The sequence below is a fragment of the Natator depressus genome, chromosome 9 (genome assembly GCF_965152275.1).
Source record: "Natator depressus isolate rNatDep1 chromosome 9, rNatDep2.hap1, whole genome shotgun sequence".
In the NCBI taxonomy this organism is placed as follows: Eukaryota; Metazoa; Chordata; order Testudines; family Cheloniidae; genus Natator; species Natator depressus.
Genome location: NC_134242.1, coordinates 49,166,222 through 49,193,548, shown reverse-complemented (window position 1 = coordinate 49,193,548; position 27,327 = coordinate 49,166,222). Strand labels below are relative to the sequence as shown.

At 52.6% G+C, this 27,327-nt stretch overlaps 1 protein-coding gene across 2 annotated transcripts in view; it reads left to right on the top strand.

The window, feature by feature from the left end:
• The window catches only part of IGF2BP2 (insulin like growth factor 2 mRNA binding protein 2), a 101,000-nt gene extending 80,997 nt beyond the window's left edge, over positions 1–20,003 (top strand). For both annotated transcript variants that reach the window (XM_074964120.1, XM_074964121.1), the window contains 5 exons: positions 4,566–4,682; positions 14,026–14,100; positions 15,542–15,673; positions 16,780–16,893; positions 19,290–20,003. In XM_074964120.1, the coding sequence (XP_074820221.1) occupies positions 4,566–4,682; positions 14,026–14,100; positions 15,542–15,673; positions 16,780–16,893; positions 19,290–19,385 (534 nt within the window). In that variant the 3' untranslated portion in view covers positions 19,386–20,003. The remainder of the gene's footprint in view (positions 1–4,565; positions 4,683–14,025; positions 14,101–15,541; positions 15,674–16,779; positions 16,894–19,289) is intronic.
• Positions 20,004–27,327: the final 7,324 nt, after the last annotated feature.

Here is a 27,327-nt window from a genome sequence, read left to right as displayed (position 1 = left end):
CCAGAGCTGTTCCAGTCCCCAGCACCCAGAGGCTTGGCAGCGCACTCTCACTGCACATGACGTGACAAAGCCGAGCCCCCAGGATTTAAACCCAACCGTCAGGAGGAAGCAGCAGGGACTGTGGTTTTCCTTTAGCCCCCGAGAATTCCCCTCTGTCCCACTTCCACCAGGTGGCCCATGGTGCATTTACCTGTCTCCCCATGTGTGCTCAGTGAGGAAGGGGGGTGATGAACTGAGCCTTTTAAAGGGCAGGTCTAGGACACTTGGCAGCACCTTCCTTGTACCGGGGTGCAGAGTGGTGGGGGCCTTTCCCCTGCAAGGGGCACACCGGTACGGCTGCTGTGAGGGAGGGATGGCCGATGCAGTGCGGCGCCAGGTGCTCCTGATGAGCATGCAGAGAGCCACAAGAAGAGCAGTGGGTCCCTTGTGTTGCTGCTCTGCATGTGTGGGCAGCAAGGCAATTCCAGCCCAGCTCCTCCACAGGAGGCTCATGGGTGGGGAGCCTGGCGGCCCCTCCCCACCACCCCACTGTGCAGCCCTGGGGTCCCCTCCAGAGCAGGGTCTGTAGTGCTGGCCTCCTCGAGAGTCGGCCCCAGCGGGGAGCATGGCTTTGTGCTTACGCTCCTGGGCTTTGTCCCTGAGAGTGGTTCATCGCCAGACTCTCTCTGACCCTGAGCCCCTTCCCCCAGTGCTAGCCCGGTCCCGGGATGAGTACGGAGCTAGCAGTTTAGAGATCTGGTTGGCCAGGGCTCTAACTCAGACTGGGGGCTGAAACCACCTCTGCCTGCTTATCAGGCTGCAGGACAAAGCCTCAGGAGGAAGCACCATCTGCCTCAAGCCGAGAGATCCCCGGGAAGAGCCTCAGCCATAGGCTAAGGCAGCGTGTGTTCTTCTCATGGGAACCACTGGCCTAGGGCTCCATGCTCCATGAAGGCCTTGCAGCCTTTACAGACAAGAGCCAGAGATGAGTGACTCCCCGAAAATGCCCTGCTGCCACCACACCTGCCATTGCCTCACGATTTACCCTGGTTGGACTGTCAGCCTAGAGATGCCACTGCCCCTTCATCTACTGCCCTGGCACAGTGCCAGCCTCTCCACACAGCGCCCTGAACACCTCAACTCCACCTGCTAGCACTGGCCCTTTCGCTGCTTGGCTCCAGGCTGGGACACTGAGCCACACGCCCCACAGTGAGAGGCGGACAGAATCCCACCCACTCCGTTTATGTAGGCCCCTAATGCTACCAGCCTGGGCTGGAATCAGGCATGGCCCTGAGAGAGCAGGCTAGGTACCTCCGTCTCCTGAGCCAGCTGATGCCTGGGGAGGTTGTAAAGCTGTCTCATTTGCACATGGCTCCGAGCAGGCATTTGCACATGGCTGTGGCCACAGATTGTTTCTCCATTCCTCCGCTGCACATGGGAGCTGCTACGGCAGCTTTCCTGGGCAGCTTGTTGCTGCTGCCATCTTTGTGCCTGTGCCCTTTTCGGGGGGCAGAACCCCAGGCTGGGAGCTGCCCCAGGTGAGGTGTTAGATAATGGACACACCCCTCTGGGCTAGGCTGTTCACCTGAGGGAGAAGTTGTGGGTGTTTGTGCCCATTGGGGGCAGAGCCACGTGCAGATCCTGGGAGGAAAGGAGTGTGACCTGGGGTCCTGTGCTGAGCCCTGGCAGAGGCGGTAAAAGAGCAAGAGCCAGCATTTCCCCAGAGTGGAGCCTGACGCTTCACTCCTACAGCCCCACTCGGCCCTCTGACAAAGGGCCAGTGTCCATTGCTGCTGGGTTTGGAGTGGGCCTTGGAATGAATGGTGGGTGCAGCCCCTTGGATGAGGAGACCGGGACTGGCACCTACTCAGTGCCTTCCTGTAGCACCCACCAATGGCTGCTCTGCATGCCGATTCTGTGCCAGTACAACTGCGTCTGTATTAGGTGTCCTGGCGCTTTCACTAGACTGGTATAAACTCGCAGCCCTACCCAAAATAGCTAAATCAGAATCAAAACTGGGTGTAGAGCAACCTCAAATAGTACTTGCTTTTACCAGGAGCCTCTGAGCTCCCAGAAATGGCCTTTAAATCTTCTGTAAGCCCTACCTGGGGGCCTTCTTTTCCCTCTCCCTTTCACCACACTGGCAGTGTTTAGTGAGAATTATGGTCTTTTAGCCAGTCAGAGGCACACACAGTGGCATATGCTCTTCTTTCTAGCGCTCAGGGGAGGAGGCTTTGAGAAACGCTCAGCGGTGGGTTGGATTGTTGAACCTTTTAAACGTGGCACAATTGGATTGTTGGTTTTACCAAATCAAAACATTGCACGAAGCAGCCGAGATGAGAAATGCAGGTGGTAAAAGCCAAGAAGCCACCAGGAGAGAATGTTCACAGGCCCGGGGTGGCCACGTAGTACTAGATGGATCTCGAGGATCCTAGGGAAGTTTGGATTAAGAACTGGCAGCTCTGTTAGGTGTGCTCCAGATTCTGTGCTGAACATGGTGTGTCAGCACTAACTAGGGACTTCCGAAAAGGGGCCAGTTGCCTGGCCTTGGTGGATGTGGAGTGGCACCCGAATAAGGTCATAAAACCATTGGCTGGTAGGAGCTGCAGTCAGAGGTGGAGGCCACATTGCTATGTGTGCATAGGAACCACAGCCAAAGCTGTGGGTGTGGCTTCTGCTTCAGAGAAGTGACTTTTGCTTTTTGAAACATAGAAATTGCCAGCTCTGGAGATCAACGCCCTTCATCACCCGGGCAGGGGTTGCTGTGGTTGTGGTAGGCTAAGATTTCCCTCACCACCATGCCAAAATCACAGGAGTCGGTAACACTGCCTTTCCTCAGCCCTTCCTCCAGCCTGTCCTTCTCTGAGTGCCGGGGTGCACATCTACTTGAGGACCCTGCATCTTTGAGGGTCTTCTAAGCCAGAATGGCAGAGGGGGCGCTGGTAAAGCCTGCTGAGCAAGGTGGTGTGTCCCCCTCCAGACCCGGCAGGCGAGCAGCAGGAGAGCAGGTCTGTGGAGTGTGCATCCGTGCTCACCTGCTGTGTGTGAGTGCGGCCCCCGGCTGCCTTGGGAATGAGTGTGGTGTGACATGGAGTTGGGGGCGGGGGAAGTCCCCACGGTCTCTGTATTCATGTCGCTTGGGTCAGCTAGTCTGAGAAGGCAGGTGTCTCACGGAGCTTTCAGAAGGGGGAAGGGCCGCGCGTCCGGAGACGCACGTTTCCATGACCAGTCGTAGCAGCACCGCAGCATTTCCTGCACGACCGTGTCCGGGAGTCGGCCTAGGTTTCTAGCCATCGCACTGCGTTCTGGAGCCATTCGCATTGCTCGGAGGTGTGCTCAGGGCAGTCAGCCTCAGCCTCCCAAACAGGCCCTGCTTCGGTCAGCCTATCTGAAAAGTAAGGAAGGGGGTTCGTTTAAGCGATGCTCAGAATATGCTTGGCTGCCATCAGCTAGTTCTGCCGTCAGGCTCAGCAGAACTTCAGATGATTTCTTAGGGAAATTGCTCTCCTAGACCTACCACCAGCACTTCCTGTCACATTCTCCCATGGGGCCCGAGCCAGCAGCTGGGCTGAGTAGACCCATTGTGACTGGTGCGATTGCCTGGGTACAAGCTGCAAGAGCAGGCCTGACGGTGGTAAGGGAAGATTCTTTTTATGCAGGCTCTTGACCTGTGTATCATTTTGTGTCTGAGCCACATTATCTGGGTGACTTCTGTCTGCCACTGTGGTTATGACCTGGGCCTGCTCCAGTTGCAGTTCTCGGGGAGTTGGAAGAGGAGTGGGCTGGGCCCTCTGTCTCCCCCAGATCTCGCCTCGCTGACTGTGTGTCAGCCTGAGAGCCTGTGTGGAGACCCGCTCTTTGGAGACTGTGCTGTGTGCGCCTACGTGGCAAGCGGTGGACCTGTCGTGTTAGCGTTACAGCCCCTGTCGCCTTGGAAAGGGCTCGGAGCCCTTTGCCAACGATCACTGAGCAAGCTTCACTCACCTGCAAGACGGATAAGGATCTTCAGTTGAAGTCTCCGGTCTGTTCTGTGTAGGCCCTCACGCTGGGCCCTTCCAGGCCAGGAATCTCATTTTCCTGGGCTGTGGGGGTCAGAGCACACAGAAGCTGTCCACATACGTGTGCGTGAAGATTTCGTTTGCGTCGCAGTTGCCTCCGCGCTTCTCTCTCCTTCCCTGTCTCTCGCTGCACTGTGCCACATGCAGATCGCATCCCTTGCATGCTACCCTGTGTGCCCGCTTGTTTACGCATCATCTGAAAACTCAAATGCCCATTCAGATATTTAGATGCCTTCCTGGGGTGTGACATTTCAAATATCTAGGTCTTCATAAGCAGTGAAATGCATAGTAATAAGAGAAACCTGCCCACCCCCGTCGTAGGAGAAGAGCATGATTTCATGGGCATTTTAGAAATGCTCAGCTTTGCAGATTTCATTTCTCCCGCAGAGGGCAAATCAGCTGTACCCCGATTGCATGTGTCTGAGAGCCACAAAATGATGCCCTGCCCTGCCTGCCGAGCAGCTGGGAAAGCAGCAGGCAGGCCGGGTTCCATCTGAGATCTCTATATTTGTCTCTCTCTCCTCTCAGTTGCCGGCACAGGAGGTTGTGAATTTATTCATCCCGACGCAGGCAGTGGGTGCCATCATTGGGAAGAAAGGCCAACACATTAAACAGCTGGCGAGATTCGCTGGCGCCTCTATCAAGGTAAGCAAAGAGCCTTGCTGGCTGCCTTCATCCCCACCGTTGTCCTCCTCTCGGGTGTCTGTCAGCCAACTGCCCAGCCGACCTGGAGAAAAGAATCGGTACCTTGAGACACCAGGGCTCAGAACCCCAGCTGCACCTAACCAGGCTCTGGTGCCAAATGCTTCTTTTCTTCATCTCTGTCCCCCTGTGGGCTCTGATCTCTCCCCTCACGCATCATGTCTGTTGATGGCGACATCCTCTCGTGAGCCAGCGAGGGGATGTCACTCCAGAGCGTCTGCCATCCCCAAATCTCTCAGCTTCCGTGAGTTAAAGCGGGTGCTGCTGAAACCTGTACAGCTCTTCTGATATGGGGAATACCGCAGCAATGGTGATTAGCTGACTCCTCAGAGGGAGGCATTGTACCAGTGCTGCTGGCCTCCAGGTGGGTGAATGGGATGGTCCCCACCACACCGCTAGGGAAATGGAGGGGCAGAAATGCAGTATTCAAACCTGACCGCTTCAAAATGAGACATTTGTCGGAATGGCTCCATTTTCAGCCGGTCCGCACTGAAAGTGACGGGAGCGGCAGGTGCTGAGCCGCTCTGACAGGCAGGTGCCTCAATATGGACCTACCCGCCTAATTTGATTCCCCCCTGTTTGAAATTGTTGGCCATAAGTTTGAAGTGATTTGAGTAAGGCGGTGGTGGCGGGGCTAGAATCTCCTACCTCCCAGTCCTACTCTAACCACTAGACTACTAACCCACACCAGAGGTGACACACACCTGCTACCAGTGATGCCTGTCTCTTCGGTGCGGCTTCCTTCCCCATCGACCCAGTTCTTGTTTTACTGGAGCCACTTGGGGAGAAATCCGAGTTCAATCTGACCAGTGTCGGGGTGCTAAGGAGCTTTGGAGAAAAGCATGCCAGTGTGAAACCCTCAGAGCTGCGTCCTGTGTGCAGGGTGTGTTTCTGGTTGAACAAGAAGGCTGCAAACACAAATACTTCTTTAATGGAATAGCCCCCATGTGCTTTCTAGTGCACAATTATCAAACCATCAGGGAAGCTGATTGGACGGGGATATTTAATGCTGGACACAGACCAAGACCTCTCACAGGTCAAGTCCCCCTAAGATCCTTTAGAAAAAGTATGGTCACTTGGTAGATAAAATAGTTTGCTGTGGTTGAATCACTGTAACAAGAGACAGGGAGTCCCCTTTCCTGGTATGAAGGACTCACTCCACTCTCTCACCAGGAACAGTTTATTTTTGCCCATCACAAGGCAGCAGCAGAAGGATAGGGTACAACCCAGTACATTTTTCATGGTGAAAGTGCACCTGTGGAAGAGCTGGCAGGACACTCCCACAAATAAAATGGGGGGCAGCACAGCACCCTTACTCCCTACATTTGGAGGACATCTCTCCATCTCTTTTTTTTCTTAGTTTTTCTTATCTCAGAAAAGATATATTGGAATTGAAAAAGGTAGAAAAAAGGGCAACAAAAATTATTAGGGGTATGGAATGGCTTCCGTATGAGGAGCGATTAATAAGAATGGGACTTTTCCAGCTTAGAAAAGAGACAACTAAGGGGGGATATGATAGAGGTCAAAAATCATGACTGATGTGGAGAAAGTAAATAAGGAAGCGTTATTTACTCCTTCTCATAACACACAAACTAGAGGTCACCAAACAAAATTAATAGGCAGCAGGTTTAAAACAAGAAGTATTTCTTCACACAAAGCACAGTCAGCCTGTGGAACTCCTTGCCAGAGGATGTTGTGAAGGCCAAGAGGATGACAGAGTTAAAAAAAGAACTAGGTAAGTTCATGAGGATAGGTCCATCAGTGGCTATTAGCCAGGATGGGCAGGGATGGTGTCCCTAGCCTCTGTTTGCCAGAAGCTGGGAATGGGCGACAGGGGATGGATCACTTCATGATTACCTGTTCTGTTCATTCCCTCTGGGGCACCGGGCATAGGCCACTGTCAGAAGACAGGATACTGGGCTAGATGGACCTTTGGTCTGACCCAGTATGGCCATTCTTATGTTCTTAGTTACTTCTCATCCACTTCCCATGCTCCCACTGAACCCGATGTTGGGGGAGTGACCTGTGGAGCGCCCCCATCCGTGCTCTCAGAGCAGTGTTCTCTGCCCACTATGCAGTGCTGCTTGGGGTGGCATGGAATACACATGGCAGCTATCTAGAAGGTGCTGAGCACCAGTTTACTACCTGAGGGTCTGTCTTCACTGCACAGTTAATCCAGGTGTGATTCAGGTTTTAGCCCAAACCTCCCTACCACACAGAATAATCTCTGACCTGGGTCTGGAGGTGCTTTAAGCCGTGACTATCTGACCCAGGGGGTAGGTAGAGCCCAATCTCCACTTGAGCTCAGGCTGGAACCTTCCCTTTGAAGTGAGGACAGGCTAAATCACTCAAGTGCTGATAGGCCTCCAATCCCTTCCCACAATCCCACCTCTCTACTCCTCTCCCCCCTCCCCCCCCCCCCCCAAAAAAAAGGAACAGAAAAGTTTGTCTGCATTCAACTCAACTGCCTGAGAATGAATCCGAGGGTCTCGGCACAGAGACCCATGGGGTGTGCCTCCAGACACACTGGAGTCAGAGCGCCCCTGCTCCCTGGAGGGACTGTTAGTGACGGGACACCAGCAGAACAGGCAGTGCGGGCAGCTGGGCTGGACGCAAGGCGGCCGCATGGACAGAGCCGTGCGCAGGGTTTAATAAAGTTCCACTTGTTCAGCTTACCTGCCTCCAGCCTCACTCTTTGCAAATGAAACGCGTTGGCAGCACCGAGGCGGTGAGTTCTCTGCAGGACAGCAGCTGGCGGCGTGAGCCGTGGCACTCGGTCTGACACACCCCAGCCCTGGATTGTGCAGGCGCAAACCTAGCCCAGCGATGGACCCGGGGGGAGGAGGAGGAGGAGGAGGAGCTGAGCTTTGTAGAGACCTGGCCATGTAGGAGGACGACAACAGGAAAGTGAAATTGCTACTTTACCATACTAAGGAACAGAGCAGAGCAGTCGGCACCACTCTGAAGCTCACCATGGCCTCAAGCCTCACAGCAGTGACCTATTGCTTCCCAAAGCAGAACAAAAGTGCAGAGTGACTAGAGACCCATCCTAAGGGAAGGGGATGGACCCCTGTGCTACTGCCTTACGCACCCTGGCTTTCACATGCGATTCTGGGGACTTGTCAGACTCCCTGATTCAGGACAGGACACTCTGCAGCACTTGGGATCCTGCCTGCAGGAGCAGCTACTCTGGGAAGGTGATCTCAGACTAGACAGATGCTTAGATATGGGACATGCAGCGAAAGTTTCAAGAGAAAGGGTGACAGCCCTAGGAGGCGCAACAGCCCCAGAAGTACGTGCACTGAGAAAACAGTAACGGCGAGAAGGTGGCCAGGGCTCCATGAGATGAATTTACCTAGGGAGACAGCAAGAGTAGGTAGAGATGGGCCCTGTGCTAGGTAGGATAGCATTGCAAGGAACAAGACCAGCTGAACCAGTGTGGGCAAAGCAGACAAAGATACCCAGAGATTGTCAGACTTGTGCAAGATGGGCATATCGGGCTCAGGCTGTTGGGACAGGAAAGCAGGAGGAGACAGTACCAACCTTCGTTCATGCAGCAATGTTAACAAGGAAACACCCGGTGCAATTTAAGCTGGAGAGCGGGGTCTCCTCAAATGTGATTCCTCGGGGTGAATTGGACTCTCACACCCGTTACAAAGAGCAGGTGCAATCTAATAACGTAATAATAATGAGAGCACAATGCAGCCCATAGAAAAAAATGTCACCTCATAGAAACTAGCCTGGAAAAAAACAGCCGGTGCCAGCTGAAGTTTGTGTTGGCCGATGGTAAGCACCACAGACCCATCTTGGGGCATACAGCCGTACAAGCCCTGGATGTGACCGAGGGCAGCATCAGAATTTCACAGCTGCAGAGCAAGAAGATTCATAGATACTAAAGTCAGAAGGGACCATTATGATCATCTAGTCTGACCTCCTGCACAACGCAGGCCACAGAATTTCACCCACCCACTCCTGCGAAAAACCTCTCACCTATGTCTGAGCTACTGAAGTCCTCAAATCGTGGTTTAAAGACTTCAAGGAGCAGAGAATCCTCCAGCAAGTGACCCGTGCCCTATACTACAGAGGAAGACAAAAAACCTCCAGGGCCTCTTCCAATCTGCCCTGGAGGAAAATTCCTTCCCGACCCCAAATATGGCGATCAGCTAAACCCTGAGCATATGGGCAAGATTCACCTGCCAAATACTACAGAAAATTCTTTCCTGGGTAACTCAGATCCCACCGCATCTAACATCCCATCACAGGCCATTAGGCCTATTTACCATGAATATTTAATTACCAAAATCATGTTATCCCATCATACCATCTCCTCCATAAACTTATCGAGTTTAATCTTAAAGCCAGATAGATCTTTTGCCCCCACTGCTTCCCTTGGAAGGCTATTCCAAAACTTCACTCTTCTGATGGTTAGAAACCTTCATCTAATTTCAAGTCTAAACTTCCTCGTGGCCAGTTTATATCCATTTGTTCTTGTGTCCACATTGGTACTGAGCTTAATTAATTCCTCTCCCTCTCTGGTATTTATTCCTCTGATATATTTATAGAGAGCAATCATATCTCCCCTCAACCTTCTTTTAGTTAGGCTAAACAAGCCAAGCTCCTTGAGTCTCCTTTCATAAGACAAGTTTTCCATTCCTCGGATCATCCTAGTAGTCTTTCTCTGTACCTGTTCCAGTTTGAATTCATCCTTCTTAAACATGGGAGACCAGAACTGCACACAGTATTCCAGGTGAGGTCTCACCAGTGCCTTGTACTAAAACCTCCTTATCCCTACTGGAAATACCTCTCCTGATGCATCCCAAGGCCGCATTAGCTTTTTTCACAGCCATATCGCATTGGCAGCTCATAGTCCTCCTATGATCAACCAATACTCCAAGGTCCTTCTCCTCCTCTGTTACTTCTAATTGATGCGTCCCCAGCTTATAACTAAAATTCTTGTTATTAATCTGTAAATGCATAACCGTACACTTCACTATTACTATTACTCCAGTTTACACGGTCATCCAGATCCTCTTGTATGATATCCTGGTCCTTCTCTAAATTGGCAATACCTCCCAGCTTTGTATCATCCGCAAACTTTGTTAGCACACTCCCACTTTTTGTGCCGAGGTCAGTAATAAAAAGATTAAATAAGATTGGTGCCAAAACTGATCCCTGAGGCGTCCCATGGTCGATGGAGGCAATGGCAAAAGCATATGGGGATGTTTTCCAAGGCAACAGGGTCCTAGCAGGAAAGCTGTGCCTGGAAATAGACCCCACAATGAAACCTGTGCACTTACCACAAAGGACAGCTCTGGTAGCACTGTGTAATCCAGGGCACAAGGAACTCAATAGTCTGCAGAGTGGGGGTATCATAGCACACTCAGAGGCCAGTATAGCCTCAGTAAGTGGCGTGGAGGTGTATAGAAGCCAGTTACACATCTGCATAGACCCAAAGGCACTGAACCAGAGGCTGAAAAGATGACCCTATCCACTGACCACCATTGATGCCATCTTGCAAGAACTCTCCAAAGGTGAATCTTTATGGTGTCTGATGTAAGGAATCGGTTTTGGCAAATAAGCTGGCTGACAACCTTTGCAACATCATTTGGTCACTACAGGTGGCTGTGCTAGGGTGACCAGATGTCCTGATTTTATAGGGACAGTCCCAATATTTGGGGCTTTTTCTCATATAGGCTCCTATTACCACCACCACCACCCTCTATCCCGATTTTTTCACACTCGCTGTGTGGTCACTCTAGGCTGTGCATGCTGATGGACATAAGCCCAGCACCAGATGTGTTCCAAAGAAGATTCACCCAAGTGCTGGAAGGACTGCCTGGGGTGAAAATAATTGCAGATATCCTCATTGTAGGTGAAGAGAGCAACGATACAGAAGCTGAACAAGACAATGACAGAAAACAACAGACTTTTCTACAATGATGCTGGGGCAAAAACATAAAACTCAACTCGGGGGGGAAAAAAGCAACTCAAACAGCATGAGGTGCTGTACACTGGACACCAGCTCACAGCAAGGGGACTGAAAGCAGATCCCAACAAGCTCAAGACAAGCTCCAGTGGGTGTGAAAGGGGTACAGCGGTTTGTAGGAATGGCAAAATGTTCTGTCCAAGGTCTGTCCACACCTGGCTGCAGTAGCGGAACCCATACAACAGCTCCTGAGGCTGGATATTGAGTGAGGCTGGGCAAGTTCCCAACAGCAAGCATTGGACGCACTGAAACAAATTATAATGGATGCCCCCACCCTGAAGTACTACCAGGCAGGAGAGCTGTCTCCCAAAGAGGCTGCAGAAAAAGACATCCAACCACGGAGGCCAGAAGACAAAAACCAACTTCTGGTAGGAGCAGAACCATATTTTCAAATGAAAGATGAACTGAGAGTGTAGGTCGGAGACCTATTTTGAGGACAGAGAACTGTCGTCCTTGCCACAGTAAGAAAGGATGTCAGGCAATTGACAGCTGTCTGAGCCTAGCTTGAGAGTGTATTTACTAGCTGTGAATGGATACACAACTCTGCCCATGGATAGAAGGGAGGGATAACTCAGTGGTTTGAGCATTGGCCTGCTAAACCCAGGGTTGTGAGTTCAATCCTTGAGGGGGCCATTTAGGGATCTGGGGCAAAAATGGGGGATTGGTCCTGCTTTGAGCAGGGGGTTGGACTAGATGACTTCCTGAGGTCCCTTCCAACCCTGTGATTCTATGACACTTGCCTGTCATGTGATAGCCGCCAGCAGAAGGAGACACTCTTACCACATGAGCTGCCCGCCCACCCGTGGGAAAAGGTGTGAGCAGACATATTTACCTTCAAGGAAAAGCAGTGCTATTCATATTTTGGGAGATTGATTCCCTGCCTGATACAAGAAGCAAGTCAGTTATGGGCAAGCTGAAGGCCCACTCTGCAAGTTATGTCCTTGCAGGCACTGTGTTCAGCAACAACAAACCCCAGCTTGCCTCAGAAGAATTCCAGGAGTTTGCATGCTACCGGGAGTTTGACCAGCCCGTTTCTTCCCCAGCATACCCCCAGATAATAGAAAGATGGAATCAGCCATGAAAACAGCTAAGAGACTGTTACACAAGGCTGTTTCCTTTTCCTCCTCCTCCTCCTCTTCTTCTTTGTTAGTGTTTTTGGCACACAGGGGAGCCAAACAGTCCATACCAAGGAAATAGTGGGGTGAAGGACCAAAACCTTCTACCAGTAAGGGGAGATCTGTTGCAGCCAGAAGAATGGAGATGCTGTGAAGGAGATGGCCAAGAAGCAGAGAAAGGAGGTACTAGAAAGAATAGGTGTGGGGTGCAGTGGCGCACAGATCACACAAGGTGACTGCACAGGAGGGACAAATGACCAGAAGGACGAGGAGACAGTTGGGAGCCAGCAGACACAGAATCTAGAGAGAGCCCGGAGGGACAGAACCATGTAGAGGCCAACCTTTCAGGGACGGAGGAGACTCCAGAGACAGTTTGCTGGGCTTGGAGGGAGGTGATGGGAAGATGGAGCTAGGTCACTCCTGGTGCAGTCGCCTGCTGAGGAGACCAAAGTGTGTCCCAGAGCCTGTGACCAGTTGAGTCTGGGTAAAGACAAGCCCAGCTCTGCTCTGGCCGAGGGTCCTGGGGTGGGAACTGAGTGTCAGGCTGTATCACAATGTCTGTAAAACTGGGAAGATGGACCATGGCCAGTGGGACTGGAGTCATTGGGCCCATGCTCCCTGGAGGGACTGTCACTGAGGGGACACTAGCAGGCCAGGCAGTGCAGGGAGCTGGGCTGGACGCAATGCAGCCACGTGGACAGAGCAGTGCATAGGATTTAATACAGTTCCATTTGTTCAGCTTACCTGCCTCCAGCATCACTCCTGGCTGCTGCGGGGAATACAGGAGGAGGGAGACAGAGTGCTGGGGGCAGGGCTTTGCCGTGGGGCTGCCCACACCCGGGCTGGGCTTACCCAGGTGCTCAGACCCAGGTGCCAATCACCAGGCTGACCTGTGCAGTGAAGACAGCCATGACCTGCCACTCTTCGTTCATTGCCCTAGGAGAAATGAACTCTCCCTCTTGTGGGCTGAGCCAGAGTATACTGAATACAGACACCGTCAGCAGCTCCCATTCCACTGTAACCAGGGACACAGCTCCTCCCCTTGAGTCCGGGGGAGCCCATAGCGAGGGGCAGGCTGAGCCCCCAGCTGCTGAGCCATGTCTGCTCACATGGCTTTTGACATGCAAAGACCGAATACCTCCCCACAACAGTGCCCCCTCCCCACACAGCCCAACCCCTCAGGGGAATGTGGCTGGGTCCCGGGAAGGCAGCTTGCCATAGGGAGCAGCTGATACTCATGGGCAGTGACTCAGTGATGCAGACAGACACACAACCACTTCAGGGCTGGGTTCCAGGCCACCGCAGCATGGGTCATCCAGCGTGTCATTCCTGAGTCAGGGTGAACTTAACGCCCATCTCCAGGCATGAATCAGTGGTTAACTCTTCCCATGTGGAGGCAGTGTGAGTGTCATGGCAAATGCTGCTGGACTCTTGTGTTGAGCTTGTCTCGAGACAGAGGGCCTGTCTGATCCCATTTCCACAGAGCAGACCCCCCCAGTGCCACTCCCCTGAAGTCGGTGGGGGCTAAATAAAGGCATGCTGCCCGCTAGCATCTGCTATCACACCTTGTAACTGACCCCCTCAAGCCTCCAGGTGCCTCTGCCACCATGGGCACTGTGACCGCACACTTCCCTGTTTGTGCTGGACTTGGCACAGGCTGGGCCCAGTCCAGTGCAGCCAATTGCATGTTCAGAGCTGCGTTATTTTTTCAGCAACATGCAGGCAGAGATCTAGCGAGCTGTGCAAGTCTGCAAGCCCTTCTGCACGGCATCCAAATGCTCAGGTCTCGGCAGAGTTTGTCAGGCCACCTGGGCCTTTCAGCACAATAGAAATGTTTGCAAGCAACATCCCCTTTTGCTGAAAACCCTCAGAAATTCAAAGGGAAATGCCGATGAAAAGGAGAGGGAATTCATTTTTGTCTAAACTTTTCCTGGGGAAAATCCTTGTATCCCAACCAGCTCCAGTTCTGAACTACTCTAGTGTGAAATCAGGCTCTTTGTAGACAGAGCAAATTCCACTCTGTATCCATTAAAGAACATGAAATACCCTAAACACGCTGACACCTGCAAGAGATCTGGCTGAGCCCCACACAACACACTGAGTTCGAGTGCTCCGATGCGGGGGCCTGGGGAGAGAGCTCCAGGCTCATGTTGCTGCTAATCACTTGCCTCTCTGTGGCTCGTAGATCGCACCAGCAGAGGGTCCAGATGCCAGCGAAAGGATGGTCATCATCACCGGGCCCCCGGAAGCCCAGTTTAAGGTGAGTGGGGAGTGGGCAGGGTGGAGCAAAGCAGGGGCTCTGTGACACCGTACAGATTCGAACACCCCAGTGCTCGGCCCTGGAGAAGCCAGAGCAAACACATGCTTTAAAGGGTAGCTGTGAGAACTCTGGGTTGGGGGGGAGGGGAGAGAGCGGTCTGATGGGCCCGATCCTGTGCGAAGGGAGCTGAGGCTCAGCAGAAGCATCTCTTTCCCCCCCTGCCAGCAGGAGGGCCGTGCTGCTTGGGGGCCCTGCTGCTGCGCGCCCTCAGGCCTATCCGAGGGGATGTCTGTGCCCCAGAGGAGTGTGGGGAGGGCTGGCAGGGAGCCACAGGCACAATGCCTTGCCTGGCTTTGCTAATGAGGTAGCCTGCTCTGTCCCATCCATGCAGGCTCCATGCGTGAAGAGAGCTAACTGCCCAGCTGTGCTCCCAGCCTGGGGTGAAGGCCCCCTGCCTGCAGATGGCCACCCAGAAGGTGGGGCTGCACGACCCTTTTATAGCCAGGAAAGGGCGCTGCTGCCCAGCAGGCAGCCAAAGCTCAGCATGATAAGGACAGATTGGCAGAGCTCAGCTCCCGTTCAGCCTGCAGTCTCGGGCTCCCCCTGCAATTCCAGAGCAGCTGGGCGTCACTGCAAAAGCAATCAGCCCTCAGATAGTTAACAGTGTTCATGGGTGTCGTGTCATCATTATGCTTCCGTGTCAACACCTCCTTGAAAGGAACAGGGGCAGAGCACACCTCAGAGCCGTGTCCTCTGCACTCACAAGGGCTATGGAGCTACGTGGCTAGTAACATTTGCATTCTGGCAGAAGGCAGTGGGGCTGTGAGCCGGGGGCAGCACAGCCTCGATCACTCCGCTTCCACTCTGCACTTACCGGAAGGAGACTGCCCACAGTCCTGCCTCGGGATCCCAGAGTCCTCCTCTGGCCCTCACGATGCCCTCTGGGCCCATGGTACAGAAATGGCCACGTAGAATTTCAGGAGCGTAGGGCCCTGGTGCGCGAAGTGCCGCCGGGACTCACGGTCGGGGCCCCGGCGCACAAGGTGCCACACAGACAAGGCAGCCCCAGGGAGTGGTGTTATTCCCACTGTGCAGGCAAGGAGCTGAGAGGTGAAAGGCCAGATATCCCAGCGTGCTCAGTACCCAGGATAGGGGCCTGATCCAGAGTCACTGTATGCTAAGAGCATTTGAAAATCTGGCCACTTCAGCAAGGTGCCTAACTGGGAGCTGCTGCGTGCAAGGCATCTCTGAACCCTGGCCTTGGCCCCTAAGGGGTCTGATGGAGCAGAGAAGTCACCTTGCCTCCCAGTCCAGTGGTTTAGCCCATAGACCACTCTTCTCCCTTGCTGCGGCCCAGTCCAGTTCTCCCTTCCCTGCCCCATGTGCACAGAAATACAGAGCTTGAGCCTGGAATTCAACATGGGATCTTCTTCCTCCCCAGGCCCAGGGCCGGATATTTGGCAAACTAAAGGAAGAAAACTTCTTTAACCCCAAAGAAGAAGTGAAGCTTGAAGCCCACATTAAGGTGCCTTCCTCTGCAGCTGGACGCGTGATAGGCAAAGGTGGCAAAACGGTACGTCAGCCAGCAGCACGGCAGTCTGCCGCAGCCAGACCCAGGGGAGTGGGGAGCGGGGAGCTGCGGAGCTGAAATTCCTTTGGCTTTGTTTGCCGATGGTTCTGTAGCTCTTATAGCCACCCAGCATGGAGAGAAAACCACATGGGACAGGACCCCCCTGCGCACACACCTAGCAAAGTAGCTGGGGTCACTTCAGGGCCTTCAGTAATAGAATCATAGACTTTAAGGTCAGAAGGGACCATTATGATCGTCTAGTCTGACCTCCTGCACAATGCAGGCCACAGACTCTCATCCACCCACTCCTGTAACAAACCTCTACCCTATATCTGAGCTATTGAAGTTCAGCTATACAAACAGCTCTGATCCTGCAGCAGACACGGCCCACGGTCCTGTGCTGTTGAGTCTTTCCCAGTGAACTGCACCAACAGCCTGGCAGGAAAGTCTCTGCTGGGTTCAACTGGCATCACCCACTCTGGCACCAGTCCTGCTGATGCCTGAGCCAAAACTGTGTCTCACTGAGTCCTTCCCTATACTTATTGGCCAGCTGGAGGCACTGCAGAACCATTAGTTACCCATCCTTCAGCCACTTTGGGGGATGGCCTGACTCCTTAAGGGGAGGCTATTGGAATTGCTGGGCACTGGCACAGCTGGATAAGCAGAGCTCAGCTCATACCACTGCAGATCTGAGAAGCCCAGGAAGGTACAAAGGCATGTGGGAAGAGGAGAGAAATCCCTCCAGTCGGCTGGTTGGACTCTGCCTATGGGTGACAGTCTAGAGTCGTCTCCAGTGAGCAAAGCCCCAGTAAACATGCTTTGCCTGGAGGTGCTAAGGAGGGAGACACTAAGAGAGCTCCCAGTTTGTCCTCGTGCAGCCCGTCCAGGATCCATAGAGTCCTGGATCCACTGACCACAGCCCTAGACCATCTTTTCCACACCCCGAGCAGCCTGCTGGAGCAGACACACAGGAGGAGCAGAACACCCCTGCTGGCTGTCCTGCTGCTGTCTGGGCTTTGAGAAGACCCAGTAACAGCTTGGGGGTAGGTACAGTAGCTGGAGCAGTTAACAATGCACACAGACTGTTGTTAAAACTTCTCTCCCTGCAGGTGAACGAACTGCAGAACTTAACCAGTGCAGAAGTCATTGTCCCCCGTGACCAAACTCCTGATGAGAATGAGGAAGTTGTCGTTAAAATCATCGGGCATTTTTTTGCCAGTCAGGTACAGGGCATGAATATTTTTCATTTCCAAAGTCTTTTGTGGCAGAAGGGAAATCCGTCCGCCCCTTCACATCAGGGACAAAATCTGTATTATCTATACAAATCCTGCCGCCTTGGTTCCGATGCAAGGGGGTGAGGCCTGATGTCCCATAAATACAAAACCATTTCAGTACGTGCATTCGGGTGTGTTGTCCCTAGATTTAAAGTGTATATACCACACATCAGAGACAGTTCATTTCCTGTACGTGTAAGCAGGTCTATTAATGTGATATGGAAGCAGTTCATTTGTAAATGATTGTTACCATTCTAATATTGTTAACTTTCCCACATTGCACACATCGGCTCTCATCCTGTTCACACTGGAGTCAGTAGGGACTTGGGCATTGATGTCAAGGCAAACTGGATCAGTCCCACTGTGGATATCAGGGTACACACATTTCACAATCTAACCCGTGAGCAAAGAGGTCAGAGTTGTAATCACCTGAACCTTTCCGTTGCCGACCATTAGTTTGTTTAAATTTGCCTCAGTCACATTGCATCGGGGTAGGATTTTGCATTTAATTCCCCTCCCCCTGCCCCCCCCAAAAGTCTACCCCTCACACCATCCCCAGGTGATAGCTGGGGTCTTGCAGGTCCAACCGCTGACTGGAGCCATTCTGTCGGTGTTAGGTTGATACAGACCTGTGTCTGTATCTGTCTCCCTGGAAAGCTCAGGGCTACGGGTGGCTATTTCCCTGATCCTTCTAGAATGTTCCAGCCCCGTGGCTGGCGAGGAACTGTCCCGTAGCACCACAGTGAGCGCGCCCGAGCTGATAAGGGTGGAACGTGCTAGTGTATGATTTTGTTGGTTATAAACTAGGGACTAAAACCGAGATTTTCAAACATAAGGGGCCTCATGAGCACCCACAAGCGCCTGCCGATGCCCAGTTTGTGGACTATTCATGCTGCAAGAGCAAAGGGGGAGAGAATCTACCCGGTCATCGCAACGGGCAGCATCCAGCCTCTACTGACTGTCTCTATGCTAATGGCAGCCACTAGAGTCTTCCCTAAAGGCTAAATAGAAAGAGCATCCCCTGAGTCCTGCTCACCTGGCCATACATCACAGCACACCCTGCGATAGAAGAGTGGGGGTATTTATTACCCAGGGTTTCAGAACTCAGTGCAGTGCTGACTTAACTGCTTCTCTCTAGGTGGTGTCAGGAATTCATCAGGGGGGACACAGCTCCTCTGTCTGAAAAATGATTGGTACAAACAAAAGAACTTTTACCTAAAACTACTTTTTATTAGCTCTTAAGCGCACACACGCGCACACACACACACACATGCTGTAGTGTAGCAGCAGGGTTAGCGCATCCCAAACATCTGTATTTACCCAAAGTGTGGACTGGTTTTGAGGAATCGGCTACCAGCCTTTCGGGTGCCCTCCTTCCGCCCAGCTGCTGGGGAATTTAGGTGCCATCTCCTTGCCCAAAGGAAAGCTTCCTCGGGCTGCTCCAAAGTGTATCCTTTTGCCTAATCTTTTATAGCTAACTTAAACAAAGCACATTACTCATAGTGACTCCTGGTGGGTCACCATAGTAACCCCTAATTTCAGCAAACTATTCATTATTTCTCATCATCAAAACATTTCTAGTATTTCCAGTCATAACAATAAAACGTACGTGTCAGGGGCACTGAACCAAGGTCGATTCTCTAAACATGCCTCCCGTTCTCATGGTGCATTGACTCTCTGCCCCTTCCTCCTATTCTGATTAGAAAGCCACAAACATGCAGCTGCACAGCCTTGCCCTTCAGGCCCTAAGATTATTCCTAGCTCTGGGGCATTTGGTTTTCAGCTAGTGGTGGCTGGACACACAAGGTGGCTGACTGCAGTACTGTCAAGTTCTGGGGTTACAGACTGGAATTTCAAATTATGGGGTCACAGGGAGTCAGGATTTAGCAGCCATTTGGTGGCAGACATGCTAGGCCCAGTAGAACCCTGCTCGGCTGTAGGCGCTGCCGTGCCAGGCTTTATCACTGCAAGAGCCGTGACATACAGGGCATGGGTAGGCCGCATGAGGGGCAGGCAGCACAGTCACAGCGCGGAAGTGACGGCACGGCCGGCACACAAGGGTTTGCTTCGTACAGCTGAGCCAGGGCACCGAGGGAGGGAAATTCAGCCCCAGCCAGCCCAGCACTGAGCGCATTTGAAAACCCCATGCCCTGGGCAGCATTGCAGGCCAAGGTGGTTTGCAAACTCGCGGTGCATACCCCAACACAACCCCAGGCCTGACTCTCTCCTGCCCCAAGAGACACAGGCCTCTCTGCACCAGGTGGGGGCGCTGCACTGGGCCACTGGGTCCCACCCTGCCTGGCCCATCTCTGCAGCTGTTTTTCTCTCTCTCGCTTTGCCCGCAGACTGCACAGCGCAAGATCAGGGAAATCGTACAGCAGGTGAAGCAGCAGGAGCAGAAACATGTTCAGGGAGCCCCTTCCCTACAGCGCAGCAAGTGAGGCTCCGACACGCCAGCCAACAACAACCGATTGAATGTAGCCCTTCCAACACCTGCCAGAGCACCAGATCGGGGAGCCAACCAAAGACCCTCCTGAGGCATAAACGTCTGCCCACGGCTGGGCTGTGCAGAGGACTCACAGTGGGGAGGGGGAGGGTTCCAACCCACTCACACTGACGATGCCACACAGCAGGGGCTCTGCAGACTCTTCCAGGCCACAGCCTCCATGTTCCTCTATTTACTAGCGCGACGCTATCCCTTTAGTTGGACTAACATAGGCGGAGATGGGGCAAACATCCCACTGACAGCTCTTTAGGACCCACTCTTTGTGCATGTGTGCACACACTAGATGAGAAGATTTTTACAGTGCATGGGCTGCAGTGCATGAGGTGGTACTCGCAGCATTAATATATTTTAGAATTAATATATCAGTAACTAAACTAACCGATTTCTTTTCTTTTTTTTTTTAAAAAGGTAATTTTTTTATTTTTTACTTGTTTTTTGAGGCTTTTTGTTTTACGAAAAAGCAGGCTTTTTAAGACATCTAAAGAAAGAAACGAGTCCACTTGGATATCTAATATACAATAGACTGAAGATACTGCCAGCAGCAAAATTAAAAGAGGGTAAAAAGTGGCAATTTCCGTAAAGGCTTTAGGAAGAGCAGCGTTTGGATTCTCTGTCTGTGCCAACACAAGGGATACCGTCTCTTAGAAGAGGAATCTCTCTATATATCTCTGTCCAGCTCACATACCAGTTTCTCTTTTGCTTCACAGATTCCACACTGGTTTTTGCATCCTGTCCTATTCCCTCCCTCTCACTTTCTCTCTCTCTCTCTCTCTCTCCACCACCACATCAGCCGTGCTCTAAGTAACACACCACCGAAAACAAACACAAGAAACACCCAGCCACAACTTCCACTTTGGTTATCACCCAACCCAACCACCATGGTACTTATACGAGCATTTTTGCAAAAAAAGAAAGAAAGAAAAACAAGAAACTTCAGCGCCCCCAGCCTCGCAGAAGCTTCAGCCCCTGTGGGGGGAGGATACTGCATCAGGATTGGAGGAAGGGCTTCTTTCTTTCTTTCTTATTTTTTAAATGGGGGGAGGGGAAGCAAAAATAACTTACAAGATGTTGTTGGCCCAGGGCATGGAAATTGCAATTTTTTTTTCTTTTTAAAGAAGAGAAAAAAAAAAAAAAACTACCTCAGGTGTTTTCGTACCTCAGCACCTTGCCCTCGTGTTTCCCTTTTAGAGATTTTGTATGCCTTGTAAAACTGATAGTTGGAGCATTTTTTTATTTTTTTAATAAAAATGAGTTGGAAAAAAATCTAGACCAAGTCAGCTGCCCAGCTGGAGAAGGTGCCGGCCCGCGTGTGCAACGACAGCTCTGTATTATCTTTCTGCTAGCTGAGAGCCGATGGCCTTTCCTTTGGAGAAACCTTGAAAATGTTCTTAGAAACAAACTTGACAAAAAGACAACCCGAGAGAGAAAGGATTGAAGAAGAAGAACTGAGTTTTGATAGGGCACACGCTATTAGAGTTTTCTACGCTAAAGGATGACCATGTACTGGTTTACGTGAACATACCATTGTACCAACAGACTGCAATGCCAGTTTCCTCTACTGCAAACAGTGTTCTGTGAAAAAAAGAAATATATCCAGCTAACAAGAGCCTCACCTTGGTATTTATTTTCATTTAGTGTCACAGAATTGACTAGGGCTGTAAGGGCTGAGAAGCCTTGGCTGCAGCCTGGCTGAAGGGTGGGCAGTGGGTGGGCTATAAAAGGCCCTAGTCGCGCCCTAGAGCCACAGCCAGACCACCATTGGGTCCACTGGGAGCTGTGTAAAGCAGTGAATAGCCCTAAAAGAGGGGACATGGCAACATTACTCGGAGGACATATAAGAGTGGGAGAAATTGGCAGCTGTCCCAAAGCAATTTGATCATCGGGGAGGCTTCAAATCAAGAGCAAAACTAGCAACAAGCAGTAAAGGCCATCGGGCCAATCCTTGGGGGATCATGCATGTGTGATTCAGGCCAGCGGCATGGACATGAACGTGTCCTTCAGCAGGCAGGTGCAAACACCAGGCCACTTGCACTAGACCAGCCGTTTCCTTGCTACGCTGCTGCGGCCAGGCTGGTTATGGGCACCTCTCCAAGGCTGTGCTGTGCCATTTCTCGCTCCACCTTCTGTCCCAGTCCCAGCTCTATTTAAATCCTGCCAGAATAGGCAATGGAGCAATGCCCCGGCACATACCTCGCTACAGATCGGATGTCTCAGGGTCATTCCCGTGCCTTTGCTGCTATCCATGGGACCAGGAGATAATGGTCCATTTCCCAGGGGTAGCATGGACCCTAAGCCACCTCCCTACTTTCCGCTCTGCAGCTGGATCCCAGGGGCATCCTCTCTACCCTCTCCATCCCCACACTGTGGAGGCCCTGTGCTGCAGCCACCACACTGGGGCTGACAGCTGGCTCAGACTCTTTGGAGGCTATTGGGGCCCCTGAGGTGGCTAGGTGAGATGCTGTTTAGTGATGTGAGGCAGTTTCTCCTCCTGACGGGCTGAGCATGCTGCTTTCAGGCCCAACCAATGCAGGGCCCAAGATCTAGGGCCCCAAACCTCTCGGCTGTGGCTCTCCTTGGGATGGCTATGGTGGAGCTGGGGTGTAAAGTCCAGCTTGGGCACCCATACTCTGTTCGAGGGAGGGCACCTAGAATAGCAGTGTAACCACAGCCGCATGAGCAGCAGGCCGGGTTAGCCACCACAACTCAAGTACGCCCCCTCGCCATGCAGAACCCTGCGTAGGGCGTGGCTAGCCCTGCCTATGCCACAGCTGCGACACTGCTGGTGTGGGTATGTCTACCTGAGCTAGCTCCATACATCCCCAGCTCCAGTGCAGCCACAGTCTATGGAAAGACGCATGCGGCCAGAGCAATAGGTGGCATAGACACAGCGAGTACAAAGTACTTTACACTGGCTGGTAAGAAGCAGCCCCATTTTGTGGCTGGGGACACTGTTGCAGAGATGGAGTGACTGACGTGGGAATAGAAAGCAGGTTTCCTACTCGACTACGCCTCCCCAATGGCTGCCCAAGGAACAGGCTAGCACCAAAAAACATCAAGTAGGTGTAACCAAATACTGATTTCTAAAGCCAATGAGCTTAGTTCAATGGCTTTTTAAGACACTTCACTCACGGTTTTGCTGGGTTTACAGTTACCAGCGCTAGTGACGAGTGAAATGCTGCTGGGACAAAGCCGTGTTCAGTGTGCGTATAAGAGCAAGACAAACAGGTGAGGTGTTGCCCTGTGTCATGGTGCAGCTGTGAGCATTGGCTGCCCAAGGCCAAGCGCTAGCATCACTCTTTAGCCATCACATTTGTGCCCCTACCCTGGTGCTTCCGTGCTGCTAGTCAGCACTGGGGCAGGTCATGCTGGGCAGACCATAGGGTGGGCGTGACAGGGAGGGCTGGCCTTAGGGAAAATAGCACCCCGGGTGAACTTGTATTTTGATGCCCCCTGGTCCCTGTGGGTGCACTCTCCACATTGCCCCTGGCCCCTGTGGGGTCCCTACCCCCTTTTCCCCCAACCCTTGCATTGTACCCCTGCACACCTCTCCTGTGTCCTAAGCCCTGCCCCCGCCCCACATCCCCTAACCCCTCAGCCTCTCCCCGCCACCCATGTGGGGAAACTGACCTGGATGCAGGGAGCAGCTGGCATTGCTGCTCAATCCCCCCCTCCCTACCACTGCTCTGCGCACCCCCTAAGGTGTGGGGAGGGGTGAACGAGGAGCAACGTCAGGGTTCCCTGCATCAAGGTCACTTTCCCTGGGCCCATAAGGGGAGGGCAGAGCGCTGCAGCACATCCCAAGTGGGGAAAGTATTCTGGAGGCACAGGGCACTTGATGGTGCTCCTTGCAGCTCCTATGAGGGCATGGGGGGAACAGCAGTACCTGTACGGTGCTGCTTGCCCCCTCCATTCCTCTGCCAGGAGGAAGCAGGGAGAAATCTGCCCCCAAGATGCTTCCCTGCCAGCCGGGAGCAGTTTCTAACACTACACCAGCAGCACGCACCTCTGCACTGCCACATGGCACCACTCCCACCCCCGGGCAGTCATCCATGTGGCCCACCTCCTAAGGCCAGCCCAACCCACAGGCTAGTCCGCAGTCGGGCAGGTCAGACCCTGGGGTGGAGGGATGACACACTGAGCTGTGCTGTGCTAATGTAAGGCACGGTTTCAATTGAGACTTGGTGAATGTCGCTTAGGAACAGGTTTAATTAAGCCTCGCTTAACAAGAGCTAAGCATGACTATGCAGGGGCCTGCCCAGTTCAATTACACCAAAGCCAACTGGGGTGCAGATAGGGTTGCCAGGCATCCAGTTTTTCGACCAGACCACCCAGTCAAAAAGGGACACTGGTGGCTACGGTCAGCCCTGCTGCCCGGGCTACTAAAAGCCCACCCGTTGGTGCAGCGGCAGCAAGGCAGGCTGCCTGCCTGCCCTGGCGCTGTGTGGCTCCCAGAAGCAGCTCGCACGTCTGGCTCCTAGGTGCAGGGGTTCCACGTGCTGCTCCCACTGGCCAGGAATCACAGCCAATGGGAGCTGCAGGGGGCAGTGCCTACGAGCATGGGCAGCACACAGAGCCCCCTGCTCCCTCCACCTAGGAGCCAGACATGCTGGCCGCTTCCGGGAGCTGCCGACAGTAAGTGCTGCCCAGCTGGAGCCCGCACCCTCGCCTGCTACCCAACGCCCTGCCCCAGCCCCCTCTGGCACCCAAACTCCCTCCCACACCCTGCACTCTGAACCCCCCCCATCCCAGCCCTGAGCCCCCCTCATACACCCCAAAACCCTCATCCCCACACCAGAGCCTGCACCCCCATCCCCTCCCTCCCGCACCCCAGCCCTGAGCCCCCTCCCACATGCCAAACTGCTTGGCTCCAGCCCTGAGCTGCCTCCTGCATCCCTGGCCCCAGAGCCCAAGCCTCAACCCCCTGCTCCAGTTCTTAATCCCCTCCTGCATTCTGAGTCCCCTCCTGTACTCCAAACCCCTCTGCTCCTGCCCTGAGCTCCCTCCTGCACCTCAAACCTCTCATCCCTGGCCCCACCCCAACTCCCTGCCCAGCCCAGAGCCCCCTCTGCACCCTGAACCCCTCATTTTTCTTCAAGTGATTGCTCATGTCACTTCCATTCTAGGTGTGTGCATGCCCCCGTCCACTCAGAGATTTTTGCCTAGCAGACTCAGCTGTGGTGCCCTCTGAAGTGATGCGCTCATGCAGTGGTCCATTAGGCGCTGCTGGTCCTACACCCTCTCGCTTCCTTCTTACCACCATGACAGTTGGTCAGAGCACCTTGTCTTGCATCCCAAAAGTGTTAGCAGCTCTTAACAGTCCATCATTATTCCATTTGTATATAGTTCTTAGGTACTTAGTGAGCCAATTTAATTAAGGGCATGTCTACACTATGAAATTAGGTTAATTTTATAGAAGTCGATTTTTAGAAATCAATTTTATACAGTCGATTCTGTGTGTCCCCATTAAGCGCATTAAGTCGGTGGAGTGCATCCTCACTACCATGGCTAGCATCGACTTACAAAGCGGTGCACTGTGGGTAGCTATCCCTCAGTTCCCACAACCTCTGCTGCCCATTGGAATTCTCGGTTTAAGCTCCCAATGCCTGATGGGGCAAAAACATTGTTGGGGTGGTTTTGGGTACATGTCGTCAGGCCCCCCTCCCTCCGTGAAAGCAACGGCAGACAATCGTTTGACACCTTTTTTCCTGGGTTACCTGTGCAGACGCCATACTACAGCAAGCATGGAACCCGCTCAGCTCACTGTCACCGTACGTCTCCTGGGTGCTGCTGGCAAACACGGTACTGCAGTGCTACACAGCAGCATCTCCTTGGCTTTGCGACAGACGGTGCAGTAGGACTGATAGCCGTTGTACGTTTCCTGGTAGACCTCGGTGAGATCAATGGGGGCGCCTGGACAGACATGGCTATTCTCCTCTTAGAGCACCGAATGGGAGTGACTCCAGGTCATTCTCTTCTTTCAGTTTCATCTCATGGAGATTCAGTCCTTCCTGGACTATCACATGAACTGGAGGCTTCTGCCTCAGGCTGCTCTCCTAGCTCGCAGCACCACACGATCGCACCTACCCCAGCCTACCCCTTGCTCCCATGGCTCATGAAGCCTGGACAGTAGTAAGGAGCAGTTCAACTATAGGCTGAGCAAGTGCAGAATGTGCCTTTGGACGTTTAAAAGCTCACTGGTGCTGTTTGCTGACTAGGTCAGGCCTCAGCGCAACCAACATTCCCATTGTTATTGCTGCTTGCTGTGTGCTCCATAATATCTGTGAGAGTAAGGGGGAGATATTTATGGCAGGGTGGGAGGTCGAGGCAAATCACCTGGTGTCTGATTTTGAGCAGCCAGACACCAGGGCGATTAGAAGAGCACAGTAAGGTACGTTGCACATCAGAGAGGCTTTGAAAACCAGTTTCATGACTGGCCAGGCTTCAGTGTGACAACTGTGTGTTTTTCTCCTTGATGCAAAACCGCCCCCTTTGTTGATTTTAATTCCCTGTAAGCCAGCCACCCTCCGCCTTTGAAATAAGGTAACTATTGTTTTGAAACCATGAATTCTTTCTCTATTAATTTAAAAAAAAAAGAGAGAGAGAGAGAGAGAGAGATAATGGACAAGGTAGCCCTTGTGGGGTGCAGGAGGAGGGAAGGACAAGGCCACATTGATTTTTAGTGTGGCTACAATAAGCAAACTGTTTGAATGACAGCCTTCTGTTGCTTGGTTGCATCCTCTGCAGTGGAGTGGCTGCGTGCCCAGAGCCTTCCCCCCGCACCCCACGTTCTTGGGCATCTGGGTGAGGAGGATCTGGAACATGGCGAGGAGGGCATGGGTTATACAATGGATGCTGCGGGGGTCTGTGCTCTTGTTGGATTTCCTGCAGCTCCAGCAGACTGTTCATGTCCGTTTGCTCCCCCATTAGCCTCAGCATTGCGTCCTGCCTCCGCTCTTCAAGCTTACTTAATTCTTTCCTGGCCTCTGCCACTGAATGCCTCCATGCATTAAGCTGTGCCCTATCAGTGCACAAGGACTACATGAGCTCAGAAAACATATCACAAGTGCGTTTTTTTCACCTTCTAATCTGCGACAACCTCAGGGACGGAGGTGATGGGGGAGCGTAGAAACATTCTACGCTCTACGATTCTGGGGTGACTGCATGGTCACCTGTGCTGCTGAGTTCGCCAGGCTGACTAAACAGAGAATGAAATTCAAAAATTCCCAGGGCTTCTCCTGTGTACCTGGCTAGTGCATCAGAGTCCAAAGTGCTGTCCAGAGTGGTCACAATGGCACTCTAGGATAGCTCCCGGAGGCCAATAGCGTTGATTTACATCCCCACTACCCCCAATTCGACCCAGCAAGGTCGATTTTAGCGCTACTCCTCTCGTCAGGGAAGAGTACAGAATAGATTTTAAGAGTCCTTTAGGTCAACAGAACAGGGGTGGTTGTATGGACATAGTCATTTTTATATCGACCTAACCCTGTAGCATAGACCAGGGCTAAGTGTTAGTTTAGTGGTTAGAGTCCTGGCTGGGGCTTTGCCCTGGAGCAGGGCTTCAAGCTGTGTTCCTTATGCAACAGGCCATTGCCTATCAGTGACCCCCCACAGCAGCTGTTTGAAGAGCTTGAGACAATCCCATATAAAGGACAAGTGCAGATTTGCAAAAACTTTCATCCCAGAACCCAAAAGGAGAGGGACATGTGCCTGAGAGCCCTCCTGATGGAGGCTGCGCTGTGCCCAGTATCGAAGCCCTCTGCTCCTAGTGCCTCGGCATCAGTGCAGAGTGCCCTCACCAGTGCCCAAGAATCAACTGAAGAAAAGGGTTTCCTGGCACCATCCAAGGAGGAGAAGGGGGTGCTAAGCAAAGGACCTAG